The sequence below is a fragment of the Lygodium microphyllum genome, chromosome 30, assembly GCF_053477565.2.
Source record: "Lygodium microphyllum isolate KBCC chromosome 30, Lygodium_microphyllum_v1.1.10, whole genome shotgun sequence".
Classification (NCBI taxonomy): domain Eukaryota; kingdom Viridiplantae; phylum Streptophyta; class Polypodiopsida; order Schizaeales; family Lygodiaceae; genus Lygodium; species Lygodium microphyllum.
The window spans coordinates 83,107,519-83,123,758 of NC_141164.1; the positions used below are offsets into that span (position 1 = coordinate 83,107,519).

At 43.5% G+C, this 16,240-nt stretch overlaps 1 protein-coding gene across 2 annotated transcripts in view; it reads left to right on the forward strand.

Annotated features, from left to right (window-relative positions):
- LOC148010054 (Zinc finger, C3HC4 type (RING finger) family protein) overlaps positions 1-16,240 on the forward strand; it is a 204,293-nt gene that overhangs the window by 25,977 nt on the left and 162,076 nt on the right. The window contains exons 2-4 of one of the 2 annotated variants that reach the window (XM_087672510.1): positions 6,968-7,712; positions 8,137-14,006; positions 14,612-16,143. In XM_087672510.1, coding sequence (XP_087528636.1) covers positions 6,968-7,712; positions 8,137-14,006; positions 14,612-16,143 — 8,147 coding nt within the window. Of the gene's footprint in view, positions 1-6,967; positions 7,713-8,120; positions 14,007-14,611; positions 16,144-16,240 lie in introns of those variants that run through there. The other variant, XM_087672511.1, reaches the window with a different exon arrangement.

Consider the following 16,240-nt stretch of genomic DNA (forward strand, 5'->3'; position numbering starts at 1 on the left):
AGGACATACAAAGCCAATCTGCCAAACATGTCTCTGAACATGTGACCATGGATTCCCCGCCTTTGGCCAAACCACCAAAGTTTCCCCTCATGTGAGCTCCAGACGAAAGCCTCTCGCTCTCTGTCAAGAAGAACAGCTCATCATGAACCCAGAAATCAACTCCAGTCTCTAGGATTTCACTGCCAGATACCGTCGATGCGTCAGGGACATCCCTCTCTGGATCCTGTGCATCTATATCAAAATATAGATGAGGCACTGCAGCCCCACCAACACCCGCTCACACTCCCTCTCTGGCAAAAGAGAGTCGTGAGGGATGACCGCATCACCACCACTAGAAAGCAGCCGAGAAAGGGGCCACCAAGCCCTTCCCGCGATCCGAAGAAGAGGATCCCTGCCGCGCCTTGGACTTCTCCTTGGTCGGAGGATCGGAGTCGGAGTCTGATGAAGGAGAGGACTCATCGGTAGAGTCAGCATCCCGCTTTGACTTCTGCTCCTTCTTCCTGGAAGCCGCTAACTTCTTGCAGTCCTTCCGGAAATGTCCCTTCTTGCCACAGTGGTAACACTGGGCCTTCGACTTCTTCTTCCCGTCACCCCTCTCTAAAGCTACATAAGCCTCACCTCCATAATGTGCCGGAAGCCGCCCCTGTAATCTCAAGGATGCCTCATGCTCAAGAAGCATCGAGGTCATATGTGTAAAACTGACAGGAGTCGATGATGTCTGCGCCCGCAAAGCATTGGCCACTCCATCAAACTCCGGGGGGAGCTTGTAGAGGACCGTCCCGACAAGATGCACCTCGGGAAGAGCAGATTGCATGTGCCGAAGCTGGTCCTGTACCTGCGTAACACGAAGAAGAAAAGACTGAATAGTATCTTTCGGCTCAAACTTCATCTGCTGGAGCTGGCCATAAAGTGTGATGGCCCGCATGGTGGAAGGTGCCTCGTACATCTGCTGCAACTTCTGCCATACTTCAGGAGATGTCCTACAGGAGGTAACCGCCGGTAAGACCACTTTAGAAATACACCGAAGCAACACCGAGTAAGCACGGGCATTGTCCGAGTCCCATGTGAGCACTGCTTCCTCATGGTTGTCCTCATCAAAGTCTTCAGGAAGAGGAAAAGGACGGAGAGGTCGAGCAAGAGCTCCACAGACGATGTACCATAGCCGCTTCTGCACAAACCAAGCTTTCATGACAGCAATCCATGTGAGATAATCAGGTCCATGTAACTTATCTTCACTTGAGGTGCACGGAGGGGCCATCTGGAGGAGGTAGAAAAGAGAAGTAGAAGAAAAGAGGGTCGTTGGGAGAGTGAGCACAGCCAAAACGCAACCAAAAAACACCAAAAAATAGTGAGTTCACATGCAATATAACCCAAAGGCTGACCAAAATAAGCCAAAATCTGCTGCATAAAGTCAAAAAATTAGTCAAAAACTGCCAAAAACAGCAAAAACGGCCTGAATAATCAGAAAAAACAGACAAAAATAATGCTGTAAACAGCAAAACGCAGGCTGCAAACTGAAGAAACAGGGGCTAAAGACTGTTGCCAGCAGTTTGATGAAGGAAACACGGGCAGCAAAGAGTGGAACAGCAGTAAACGCAAATCTGTCCAGAAAAACGCAAAACGCAAATGCTGAAACACTGTCGCCAGCAGGAAATCAGCAGTCGCCAGCAGGAAGGACAGCTGCCTGATCAGCAAGAAGGGTGTAAATCCTGAAAACAGCAAGAAAACACAGCACAAATAGGTTGCAGCCTGAAATCTGATACCATGTCAGAAGTGGTGCAGCAATGGAAGCGTAAAGAATATGCTGAAATAAATGCTGAAACACAAGACAGAAGAAAGAATGAACACAGTAGACAGATGAGAACTCAGATGTATGCTCGGGAAATGGAATCCATATCGAACACGAGACAGCAGCATACAACGGTGAGTCACTGGCTGCGTGGGCTCCTCAGCACCGGCTCCTCTCTCCCAGAAGGATCTCCACTGATGGCTGAAGCACCGAAGACTGTGGAGGAGGAGCCCTATAAATAGCCACAAAAGTGGGGAGCATAAAATGCAGGTCGGCCAGCAACAAATGCTAAAAAATACATCATAAATGGCCACAAAAATGTGCCATAAAATACTGCATAAAATGCTACATAAAATGCCCAGCCTCTGCACACAGACTCACACCATGAGCTGACTAATATCTGCTAACAAGTTTGTCCCAATGAGACTGAGCCTTGGTCAACTCCGCACAAGCATTGGAAGAGAGTTTGGACTCATCTCTCATCGAGGGCGTGTTAATCTCCTCCATCACCAGTTCCGCCAAATCATAAGACTCCAAAATGGCCAACATCATCACCCGCCAGATGCGGTAATTGTCACCATCAAGCTTTTGATCCGATGGAAGAGTTGGTAGGACATGCACCTTCCTATCCATGATTGCATGGAACTCCAAATCAGTCTCTGTAGACATGTTAACTGCTCCAGAATGTAGAAAAGCAGCTGATGAGGGCGCAACCACCGCTCCAGAATCCTTCGTGTCCTTCTTGGTATCCTTCTTGTCTTTGTCAGGGCAATCCTTCTTCCAGTGACCGGTCTTTCCACAAATATGGCAAGTCGATTCCTTCTCCTTGTCCTTCTTGGATTTACTGTTCTCATTCTTCTTCTTTTGGTCCTTCCCCTTCTTCTGAGAGGCTTGACCAACCAATGCCTCCGTTTTGGAAGCATTCTGTCCGTTCAGTTGTTCCTCCTGGTCCAAGACCATAGGAAGAACCAACTCTTCCCACTGAAGAGTCGACTCCCGCCCTGATACAATAAGAGCGGAATAAAAAGTACCGAATTGTGGCGGCAATTGGGATAGTAAAGTGATCGCCATGTCTTCAGAGGAAATAAGCTTCCTCGCATTTTGAACCTACATCTAAAGTTGCCGAAGCATGTTGATGTGTTCTCGAAGCGAAGAAGACTTATTCACGGACAAAGTCCGCATCTGCACCTCCAAAGAAACCCTCTTCATTATGGTCATCCGGTCGTACATCTGGTCGAGCTCCAGCCATATCTCTTGAGCCACCGTCAAGTGCTCGATATGAGCTATCACGGCTGTAGTGCAAGATAGAAACAGAAAAGATCGAATCTTGGCATTCAGTTTGTTCCAATGAGACTGGGCCTTGGTCAACTCCGCATGAGCATTGGAAGATAGTTTGGACTCATCCCTCACCGAGGGCCTGTTGATCTCCTCCATCATCAGTTCCGCCAAATCATAAGACTCCAAAATGGCCAATATCATTACCTGCCAGATGCGGTAATTGTCACCATCAAGCTTTTGATCCGATGGAAGAGCTGGTAGAACAGGCACCTTCCTGTCCATGATTGCCCGGAACTCCAAATCAGTCTCTGTAGACATGTTAACCTGCAATACTTGCACAAACGCAAAATCAGCCCCCTTTGATTGTGTAAATGCAGCCTTCTAGGGCTGGTTCCTCCACTGCGCAAACCTTCTTCACCCGCCGGAGGCGATGAAAAAGTAAAATCTGCAATGGAAGGCCTCAAACGCAGCCTTTCTCCCCTTCTTCGAACAGCAATAACCTGCAGTAAATTCACCGATTAGACTCCTTTTCCGCACACCCATGCTCGCTTCAGCCTTGATCCGATGCGCAGCCCTCCTGCTCGCCCTCGAATCTTGGAAACGCAGCCTTGTGTCGCGCTGAAATCTCCTCTTTAGATAGGTTCAGCCTTCAGTCAGTCCATCTTCACCGCTTTGATACCATGTCAGAGTGCAGCGATGCGGAAGCGTAGGACATAGACTGAGAGAGAGTGAACACAGAGAGAAGAGAGAGAGAAAAGGAGACTGTGTAAACGCAGAAAATCTGTAGTGTAGTATGTTGTATAGGAGTGCAGAAATATACATGGGGGCAGAGGAAATATTTGTGTATGTCTCCGACTTGATGACCTTGATCTCTATCAGCCCGAGCACAGTCTGTCTCAGCCAACAGATCTCAAGATCAGAATCTGAAGTGAATAGATGCTGGAGTATGCCACAAACCGGCTATAAATAGCGAGAAAATAGGAAATAACTGCACCAGCTTGCAGCCGACTGCAGTAAACTGTCTGACTGCAGGTGCTGACGTGGCACCTGCTGATGTGGCACTGCCGTACTCTGCTGTCCAACACCTGTCCAGGAAATGACTGTCTAACAGCATGCCCTTTTTTAAACTTTCCACATCTTTCTTTAATTCCGGTGCAATTGGCATTGCTGTTTGTGCATCCATCATTGACTTGTGTGTCACTAATTCTTTCTTACATGCCTCTAGCTGCCTTTTCAATTCAGTAATCTCCATATCCTTGGCTGCTATGCGTGCATTTGTATCAGATTTCAATGCATCCATATCTACTTTCCAGGTATCGCTTACTTTGTTCAAGTTATTTGTCATATCAACCTGCAAGTCAGCCTTGATTTCTTTGTATTTTACATCATCCTAGCCATTAATGCATGATTTCCCATTTTTTGCATCCATTTTAGCATTTAATTCCTTTCCCCATGTTTCATGCATTGCATTCATGTCACTTGTTAACTTGTCCATCATTGGTATACATATTGCTGCAATCTTGGCTCTTATGACGGCTTTCACGTCATCCAAACCATTTGTTGCAATCAACCTTTGCATCTTTGTCCATCACTTGGCACTTGTGGGAGTGGCATTTTCCCCAGCTCTCCTTCTGTTTTGTCTATAGTAAAACTTTTCATATTTAGTTGGAGTTTTGTACTGCCCCTCTGATGCAATGCCCCCTGTGGTCAGCCCAATTGGTTGGGACACGAGTTTTGGGCCAATGACAACCTTTCCAATCTCCCCCTGGCGTGCGAGGAGCCTTTTCGAAGGTAACACAAGTCTTTTTGGTGCTTACACAAGGGCTAGGGAAGAAAACCCCGGCCTATCTCACTAACCCCCTCACCTCTCACCCTAGAAAGAAACTAGTCCCTCCCCTCACTTTTCACTCAATTCACTCACCTTTCCCACTCTATTTTCCAGCGGGAGGCCCCAAGCCACTTAACCATGCCCAAGCGTGACGCGCAACAGCCCCATGCCGTGTCGCCACCTTGGAGAGCCAAGCCTCGAGTGAGGTACCTCCTATATACCCTCCTCCCAGTAGTCTCTGCCATCTAGCAATCTAAGACATCCACTCAATGCCAAGAAAGCAGGTCCTTCTGCCTGTTTGACTGATGAGCAACCTCCTGCTGGGAACAGTCTCACTGTTGTGCTGGGACCAGACTCACTGTCTGTCAGTCAGTGCATTGATCATTACAGGTATCCGTGTCAATACCCCCAGAGCAGTCACTGTCGCATCAGCACATTCGTGTCAGTCAGAGCCTCCCCGTCAGTCAGAGCCGTCACTGTCAGTCTCAGCCATCACTATCAGTACCCCCTCGTCAGTCAGACCCATCACTGTCGTATCAGTACATTCAGGTCAGCATTCACACATCATCGTATCAGAGAGAAAAAAAGATATGCTAATGTCTACTAAAGAACAAATCGTCCTCTGAGACATCCGTGTACAAGAGAATATCCTCATGGTATCAAGAACGTGAAAAGTGAAAAATCCTATCTAGTGTCTAGGTGAGACATATCCATGTACAAGAGAATATCCTCATGATATCAGGAACGTGAAAAGTGAAAAATCCTATCTAATGTCTAGGTGAGCCATCATGTATACAAGTGTGTCCATTTGGGAACATCACTATATGTGTGTGAGGTACAACAATGCCATGCAGATCTAACTCCATTGAGTGAGGATTGGGGGGGCGGATGCAAGATGCGATAGTGGGGGGGGGGGTTCGGGCAGCTCTGTGACAGGCTCCTGAATGATACTTAAGCACATAAGAAACTCAGAACTGAATAGAAGGTAGTGGTTGGTACAACCATGGGGGCTACCTAGCTGAAGCCAACTGAGTTTACTATGGCAAAACCTTAACTAAGCTTTAGCACACGTAACTCTTTACACACGCAAAGCTATACTCCACAATTCTGCTCTGTTGATCACTCAACACACACTATACATGCTGCTATGACATTCTTATATACTAAGGACTGGCCCAGTGAGCCCAGTACTGATGAGGGTAGCTGCCTAGGAGTAACCATGTTTGTAGCCAAAGTAATCGCCCAGTCATGTCTCTGCTGTAAAGTAGCTGCCTAAGAGGAGAGTAATGACACCTGCTGCAGCAGCAGCCTGTTACTAACTACACTTGTGATCTGGCTGCAAGTAACAGCTTTTGGTCAAGTCTGTTGCTGGAGCTTCTGCTGCTAAAGTAGTTTGGGTCTCCCTCTGAAAAGCAAAAGAGCCCTTTGCCATTGTTTCCATGCTTTCCTGCAGCCTTTCCCAAATACTTTTTTCAACTTTCCATGCTTCCCTGTGGCCTCAGTGGAGCTGGTGTGCAGCACTGCTAGAGGCTAAAGCTACTGTGCGATGAACCCTGACTCTGCTTGAGTTAGTTCGACTTGGTCATATGCTAAAGCAAGACCAATGCACATACTGTCTAGGTTTGGTTGATGAATGAGCATTTGAGAAACCGGGTGGGAGTTCACTTTTAAGGCAATTTACTGTACGGAGTGTCTGCATAATATAAGAGATCTTCAAATTGCTCTGGTTTGCCTTTAAGGTACCCACTGTCTTGTTTTGATTGATGACAAGCACTAGAGAAACAGATGGAAAGAAAAAGAGTCACCTTTTAAGGCAATGAACAATGTGGAGCGTGCTGAATTATACAAGTGGATATTCAGGTGCCAGATCAGGTGATTGAGGAGTCTCTGATCTTTATGGTTAATTGTTTTCTCTTTTTGCAAGTTGCACTGACAAGCTATTTGTGAAGTGCTGCAGGTCATCATATATGTGAATTAAGATAAATGTGTTTAATAAATTTAGAGTATGCCCTATTGTTATTCTCACTTTTAGAAAATTTTTGTCACTTCTGATGTTCGGATTTTTTTTCCAGAGTGGGCTTTAATTCGGTGTACCACTTGTCAGACTTGCCCTCCTTTGTCAGTGGAAAACATATTGTTTTTTTTGATCCTCATTGCAAGTTTCTGCCGAACATATCAGCTGTCAATCCTGGCAAACGTGTTGATTTTGTTAGCTCAGCTGCTTTACAGCAGTACAAAGATCAGTTCTCACCCTATTGTGTCTTTGGTTGTGACATGACAACTATTTATGAAGGAACCATCTTTCGCTTTCCTTTGCGAACAGCCACTCAGGCTGCTGGAAGCCAACTCTCAAAGCAATTTTACACTGAGGATGATGTTGTTCGGTTGCTGGATGAGCTTCATTTAGAAGCCAGTATGTGTATGCTGTTTTTGAAGAATGTTGAAATGATCAAGATTTATGATTGGAGTCCCACTTCCACACATCCTTGTCTTCTTTTTTCATGCTCTATTGAATCATTAACTGATTCAGTCCGCTGGTATCGGCATGGCTTGCCTAGGCTCTCTAAAGCCTGGGCTTCTGTTCATGGGACTCCAGTCCCAAAGCAGTTGGATTCTTTCTCCTTAAGCTTTGTGACAAGAAGATACTCAGATACTGAAACGGTTGACATGAAGGTGGAGTCATTTGTAATTGTACAGTGTTTAGAAGCATCAACTAGCAGGATTGGTGCATTGTCTTCAATGATTGCGAAGAGACATGGTGTTCGCCTGCTACCTTGGGCAGCTGTAGCGGCAAACATCTCAGAACATGGTAAGAAGGTAAGTTAAACATTTGTAAAAATCTCTTCATTTAAACCTGTCAAAGTTAGAAGTTTTTGCATGGTCATATCAATCTAAAAAATGAAATGGTAGGCCACCAAGAAAGGATTGATATCGTCATCTGTTAAGATGCCAAAATGGGTTCGATTCCAAGTATATTTACGCACAGATATGAAACATCATAAAATGTTGTGGTCTTGAATCACGGAGGCAGTATGCTTAATTTGTTATGCCGAACTTTTCTAATTCACAGTTGGTTTCACATGAGGGCTGTTTTAATCACATCAGAAGAGACCTCTAAAGCTCTCATGATAGGTCATTGCGGACATTCCTTGTCATGGCTTCTGAAAATCTTTCATAATTTCTGTTTTCTCAATTTCAACAATGGTCTAAAATTTGGTTTGGTAGCTTCTGTTTCTTTCAGGGTAATGACCAAGGCGTGAATGATGGAAGAGCCTTCTGTTTTCTTCCTCTTCCGGTCAAGACCAATTTTCCTGTGCATATCAATGGCTTTTTTGAGCTTTCTTCCAACCGGAGAGATATATGGTATGGGGCTGATATGGAAGGTATGGGAAAGATTCGATCAGAGTGGAATCACCTCCTTCTGAAGGACGTAGTAGCACCATCATATTGCCATTTACTTTCAATAGTTCCTGAGGTAAACCGGTTCCAGTATTCATTTTGGCCTTTTGGAACTTTTGTGGATCCTTGGAAAACCGTGGTGGTTCAGTTCTACAAGAATGTGGCTGAATGGTCTCTTTTGCACTCACATGTAAACGGAGGAACATGGGTTACTCCTACACAAGCTTTGTTTTTTGATGAATTCTCGACAAATGCAGAGGAGCTGGGCATGGCACTTGTTAAAGTAGGGTTGCCAGTAGTCCATTTACCAAAAACATTGCGAGAGATGTTCTCTCACTACTGCAAGTGCGTGGTAGTTTGTCCGAATCTTGTAAGACATCACCTCAGACAAGTAGGTATCAATGGGCATCATATTGCAAGGACAGATGGGCTTACTTTACTTGAATACTGTCTCGAGGATGTGATTGATGAAGAGGCAGCTGATTACCTTCTTGAACTGCCTCTTATTCCTTTGGCAGATGACAAGTTTGGGATCTTTCAAAGGAAGACGAAAAACTTATCTTATTTTTTTTGTACAGACAAACAACTAATATTGATGGAAAGAGTAAAACATAGGCTCATTGACCGAGAAATTGGCAATGTTCTCCAAAAACGACTGTATCAAATTGCTCAGTTTTCAACTTCAAATGTCTGCTTACTAACTGCTACTGAGTTTGTATATCTTCTTCCACAAATTCTGCCAGCTGAATGGAAAAATAAAGATGAAGTAGAGTGGAGGCCAAATTCTGTGGAGAGCCATCCCAGTGATATGTTTATATCTTCCTTCTGGGCCTTTTTGAGAGATTCATGTGATGATCTCCATTTGTTTGAGAGATGGCCAATTCTTCCCACTACTAGTGGACTTTTGTGTATTGCCAAAAGAACATCAAAGATCATAAAGGGTGGAGTGTTACAGAAAAACCTGGAGACAATCCTAACTAGTGTTGGTTGTCATTTGTTGAGGCCTGAACTTGACATTGAACACCCAGCTCTGTCTAAGTATGTGAATCCTCCAACTGGGATTGGCATCTTGACTGCTTTTTCAGCTGTTGCTATTAGTAAAGGATACACTTACGAGAAAATATTTTCTGCTGTAAGTGACAATCAGAGGTGTGATTTACGTGCATTTCTTCTTGATCACAAGTGGTTTAAAGAAAAGCAGATGCTGGAGGACCAATTGACGGTTCTCAAGTCTTTGCCACTTTTTGAAGTCTATAGAAATGTAGGTTGCACAGAAAGGGTCTTTACAGATATTGCCAGTACCAAAAAGTACCTTCCTCCTCCTGACGTGGATGAATCTCTCTTAGGACCTGAGTTTCTATACATTCAATCGCAAGAAGAGATTGATGTAATGACAGCAGTGCTGATGGTTGAGCAGATGACAAAACCTTTCTTTTTCAGAAGTAGGGTGATCAGTTGCTTTGATGAGTTAACTAGCAATGTTCGTAATCAGGCAGTGCTCACAATCTTGAAGGAACTTCCAATACTTACTGTACAGGACTCTTCTTTCAAGGATGTCTTGACTAAGCTGGCTTTTGTTCCGAGTTCTGGAGGAGAGCTAAAGACTCCTAGATCTTTATATGATCCTCGTATTCAAGAGTTTAAAATACTCTTAGATGAAGAGTCAACATTTCCATCTATGGAATTTAGAACAGAAGAGATCCTTGATGCTCTGCGGCTTCTTGGTTTACAAACTGTAGTTTCACCAGATACAATCCTTCAGAGTGCTCACCAGGCTGAGAAGCTTATGAAAGAGAGTCCTGAGGAGGCAACTGCACGGGGGTCACTTCTTTTGTCATATTTGGAGGAGAATGCACTTAAGCTTTTCCCATCTCCAGCTGTTGATAAAATTAATAAAGTGTTGTTGAAAGTAACCGACATTTTTTACCATCAGAGGATGGATTCTGTGGCATCCAAAAGGTTTTGGAGTAAATTAGCATCTGTTTGTTGGTGTCCAGTGTTAGTACAGTTGCCACATTCAGGGCTACCTTGGCCAGCAGTGACTACTCCTCTTGCTCCTCCTAGACTGGTCCGCCTTCCATCAGACCTGTGGTTGGCATCAGCAAGTCTGCGCATATTGAATCGAGAATGTCATTCTGTTTTTCTGTCCCAAAAGTTGGGCTGGATTGAATCTTTGGGTGGAAATGTCCTTGCTGCACAGCTGCTGGAGTTGGGAAAAAATTATGTTAACAATAAAGGGCTAAGCCAATCTTTAGCAACTGTTATTCCAAAGATCTATGCACTTTTGACCACAATGATTGGCACTGATAAACTTGAGATTGTCAAGGCCATGTTGGAAGGAAGTCGCTGGATCTGGCTTGGTGACAGATTTGTGAGCACAGAGCATGTTGTGTTGAATGGGCCTCTTCATTTAGCTCCATATGTGTGGGTCGTTCCTGCTGACCTGGCTGTTTTCAGAGAGCTTCTGACAGAATTAGGTGTCAAAGAGTCTTTAACAATACCAGACTTTGCTGATATCTTGTTTAGAATGAGGAAAACAAAGAATGGATCACCATTGGACTCCCAGGAGCTCAAAATGGTGATTTGGATATTGCAACATTTAACAGATTCAGGATTTGATGGAGTGAACATATCACTCTCTGTTCCAGATATTGATGGTATTCTACAGCCTTCAACAGATCTTGTCTATGATGATGCTCCTTGGCTGTTAGCAGAGCCAACCCATGATATCCTGCCTTTTAGCATGGTCTCTTTGAGAAAGCAGTTTGTACATGCAAATATTTCCAGTGAGGTAGCAGACAAACTAGGTGTCAAGTCTTTGCGCAGACTGCTACTTGCACAGAGTTCAGATTCGTTAAATGTGACCTTACATGGAGTGGCTGAAGCATTTGGTCAACATGAGGCTTTAACAACGAGGTTAAAACACATTGTTGAGATGTATGCAGATGGTCCAGGAATTCTATGTGAACTTCTGCAAAACTCTGATGATGCTGGTGCCAAAGAGGTAAGCTTTTTACTTGACAAAAGTCAGTTTGGGTCATCGTCTGTGCTTTCTCCAAAGATGTCAGATTGGCAAGGACCAGCCTTGTACTGTTTCAATGACTCTGTATTTACTACAAGTGATTTACATGCCATTTCACGTATCGGACAAGACAATAAGCTTCAGAAGCCCCATACAGTCGGACGGTTTGGTCTGGGCTTTAATTCAGTTTATCACTTTACTGATGTACCCGGGTTTGTATCTGGTGAAACTTTGGTCATGTTTGATCCACATGCAACTTATCTTCCTGGAATTTCCCCCTCACATCCTGGTTTAAAAATAAATTTTGTTGGTCGTGGAATAGCTTTGCAATTTCCTGATCAATGTCGCCCTTTCATGCTGTTTGGTTGTGACTTGCAAAAGCCTTACCATGGAACTCTTTTCCGTTTTCCCTTGCGAACTGCTGTCACAGCGTCTCATAGTCTCATCAAGCAGGAGGCCTACAGCCCTGATATGATATTAAGTCTGTTTGAGAAGTTTCAGGCTCTTGCTTCAGAAGTACTTCTCTTTCTGCACAATGTTAATTGCATCACTGTATATATTCGGGAGGGATTGGATCAGGATTTGAACATGCTTTACCGTGTTGAAAGACATCATGGAGGGGCTAAATCAGTGTACAATTTTGTTTCTGGAGTTGACAATCAGGAATCTGGGAAGGACTATTTTTACAAAAGACTGCAAAAGGCACCAAAGAATCACCTTCCATCTGATTGCCAGAAAATTGAGATCACCCTTCAGGATAATAAAGGACTAAAAACTCAGTCCTGGATGGTAAGTGATTGTCTTGGAGGAGAACGGGCTATAGAGATGGCTGTTACTCAGGAGAACAGAGTCCATGGATTTGTTCCTTGGGCAGGTGTTGCTGCAAAATTAGGTGAGAGCGATGAAAATGGGATGGATGGTTCAGTTAAAGAACATAAAAAATTAGATGGGCGTGCCTTCTGTTTTCTACCTTTACCTGTATACACTGGGCTTCCTATCCATGTGAATGGTTACTTTGAACTGTCATCCAATCGCAGAGATATATGGTATGGTGATGATATGGCTGGAGGAGGAAAGCTGCGCTCAGAATGGAATTCATGTTTGCTAGAGGAGGTCGCATCTGTTGCTTATGCTCACCTACTTGCTACTGCTGCCGGTCACTTAGGTCCCTGTGAGGGGTACTTTTCCCTATGGCCAACTGTGTTGACCCCAGAGCCATGGCTAACTTTGTTGCGGGGGTTTTATCAATCAGCTTCCCAATTGGATTTGCCAGTTCTTTACACATTTGCCAGAGGTGGTCAGTGGATCTCAGCAAAGAAAGCAGTCTTTCCAGATTACTCATACTCAGATATGGTTGAATTAGGAAATGCACTTGCTGATGCTGGCCTAATGGTAGTGAATGCACCTAACTCAGTGGTAGACAAGTTCAAAGAGTTTTGTCCTACATTGAAGTACCTAACACCTCAGATGCTTCGCAATTCTCTGGTTAGACGGCAGCGAGCTTTGAAAAGCCGATCTGCGATGCTTGCATGTTTGAAATACAGTCTCAGTGATATAGAAAGAAAAGATGCTGCTGAAAAATTGCAAGGATTGCCTTTAATTCCACTTGCAACTGGAATGTTTGGAACTTTTGGTAATGTCACCACAAATGAAACTTTTTTTCTGGCAAATGAGGCAGAGTATAGTCTCCTGAAGGATACACTAGCAGAAAGGCTTGTCGACCGCTTCATTGATTCTGATTTATTCAAAAAGCTTGAAATATTATCTCAAACTAAAAGTACAAATGTTGTATGTGTATCACCGGACATACTCAAGGACCTACTTCCAAAAATTCTTCCTGCAGATTGGCATGGTCAAAGGTTGATTCGTTGGATGCCCTCACAAGCAGGGCATCCTAGTCATGAATGGATTGAGTTATTTTGGAGGGTTTTGAGCTCTGCCAGTACAGATCTTTCGTTTTTTTTTGAATGGCCACTATTACCTACTTCTGATGGTCATTTGTTGCAGCTTAAAAAAGGCTCTAATATACTGCAAGGGGATAGGTGGAGTGAAAACATGGTTAGTTTGCTTCAGAAGATGAACTGTTTCATGGTTATTTCAACTTTGGCTATCAATCATCCACAGCTAGGGGACTATGTGCATGATGCAACAGCATCAGGACTTTTGGAGGCTCTACTTGCTGGTGGTGGTGGGTATAAACAGCTGACGGAGCTATTTAAGGAAGTGTCAGAATCCGAATACCAAGAACTCAGAGGGTTTCTCCTTCAAAGAAAATGGTTTTCCAGTGATCAACTAACTGCAGTACATATCGAAGTATTGAAGCATCTTCCAATTTTCAAAACTTATGGAAAGTTCATACGTGTCAGTCTGGTGTCTCCTACACGTTTTTTCCCACCAGATGGTGTAGAGGCTGAACTTCTGGATGACAACTTTATACAAGCTGAGTCAGATAAAGAGAAAGCGATTCTCTCAGATTTTTTAGGGGTTACACAATTAGGAAAACATGATTTTTATGAAAAGCATGCATTTAGAAGGTTGAATAGCATTCCTTCGCATGTTCTCACTCGAACTATACGAAACCTGTTGCTTAATTTCTCTGTTCTGGAGAAAGATGTCCCCTCTATCAAAGACATTTTATCTGGTTTGTCAATCATTGGAACTAAGAAGGGTGCTCTTAGGTCCCCAAAAGAGTATGCTTCTATCTCAGACTTTCTATACCATATCATAGTTTTAATGCATGTGTGCAGAGATGTTTGCTTTACACTAGCTATACAGTATGCATTGACCAATGTAGTTTCAAAAAATGATCAGGTTATTAGAAATGTACTTAGCTCCAAGTAAGTTAGGTTATATAACCCAAGTCAGATTAACATATGCTTTAGATCAGGTTCTACAGACAAACTTTGGAATATCTAGATGCTATTAAAGGTCACTACACTGGCAACTTGGCAATCTAGTTCCCAGGACTTTTCACTCATTTATAATGCCAGGCTTAGTTCAATCAATATTAGAACTCAAGGATCTCAGAGTGGCTACTTGCATTTCATTCATAAGAGAAAACACTTTCAGTGTCAAACTTAGAAGGATAGTTAGAAGAGAGTGCACAGTTAGAAAACTATGTACTGTCGAATCAGAACAGAGTTGCAAATAACATTTTTCATGATTAAAGCAGATGGCACCAAAGAGGAGTGGCTTTGCCTTACCCTGTGTGGTGATGATTTCTTAGAAAATGGTTGGACATTCTACTAGTGGTAATGTCACTTGTGGTAATGTTTTTTTTTTGTTGTGTATGCAGATTGTATGACCCTCGTGTGGAAGAACTAAAATTGCTTTTAGACAGAGAGAGTTGTTTCCCTGCAGAGAACTTTGCTACAGATGCCATATTGGATGTGCTTGTACAGTTAGGTCTTAAAAGATCCTTGGGTGTAAGTGGCTTGTTAGACAGTGCGCAGTCAATTGCCACTCTGAGTTCTCTGGATGAAGCTAGAGCTTTTGAGATGGGAAAGAGATTGCTAGCATACATGAACGATTTGGGCCTTGAACTTGATCAGTCTAATGGTGTTATGAGATCTGATTCACTGCTTCTTTTAAGCACTGCAGATCAGAATAAAAAGGGGGATCAGGTGGAGGGCAGTTTAAGTGGTCCCTGTAAAATAAGCGAGCAAGGATCTGGATCCTCTGACAGGATAATTGCAGACTATGATAAGAAGTTTTGGATGGAATTGGCTAGTATTAGTTGGTGTCCTGCATTGATTAATCCTCCAATCCCAGAACTTCCTTGGCCCAAAGGACTGAAAACTCTTCTGGCCCCTCCTAAAATTGTGAGGCCAAAATCACAGATGTGGCATGTCTCTGCCAGTATGCGTATACTTGAAGATGATCTCACCTCAACTCCAATTATGTCTAGACTTGGATGGCTGGAGAAGCCAAATCTGAGTATTTTGGCCATGCAACTGATTGAGATATCAGATAGTCACAAACAATTGCTGTCAGAATATTCATCAGGGTCAGTTTCAGAAGAAAAGACTCAAGGATTCAAGAACACCCTTCAAGAAGTTATCCCATCACTTTACAGCCTGATGGAGTCATCTATGAACCCTGAGAACGTCATTAATTTGAGATCAATGATTGAAGGTAGTCCCTGGGTGTGGGTTGGAGATGAATTTGTTCATTCAGCTGAAGCTGTTTTTGATAGTCCTGTCAATTTCAAACCATATTTACAGAAAGTTCCATCTGAATTGTCTGGCTTCAAAGAGTTCTTTTCAGCTTTAGGGGTGAAGGAGACGTGCGGTGTTATGGATTTTATTCATATCTTGCAACGTGTATCGGCTGATATGAAAGGCAAAGCTTTAAGTGCTGATCACCTCAACTTTGCAGTGAGGCTTCTAGAAGCAATTGATGATTGTATAACTTTGGGGAACATGTCATTGAGTGAAGGTATTTTGAGTGCAGTTCTGGTGCCGGATTCCAATGGGATCTTGACTCCTGCAAAGGATCTCATATATAATGATGCTCCATGGATATCCAAAAGCATGCCGCAGTTTGCAGAGACGAAACACTTTGTCCATGGAAATGTTCGAAATGAGTTAGCAGATAGACTTGGTGCCAAGTCATTGCGTTACTTGTCCTTTGTGGACAAGGAGATGACTAATGACCTTCCTTGTCTTGCAGCTGAGGATATCTCCAACATTCTTGCAAATTGTGGGGACAGCGAGCTCTTACTGTTTGATATTTTGGAAGTTGCAAACAAATGCAAAGCACAAAGGGTTCATCTAGTGTATGACAAGCGACTACACCCTCAAACTTCTGTTCTCCAACCAAACTTAGGTGAGAACGATTTTAAAAAGTACTTTTTGTCAAGTATAGAAACATGTTCTGAGATGTCTAACGACACATGTTTTTGATAGTTCGCAGTAGTGATGAC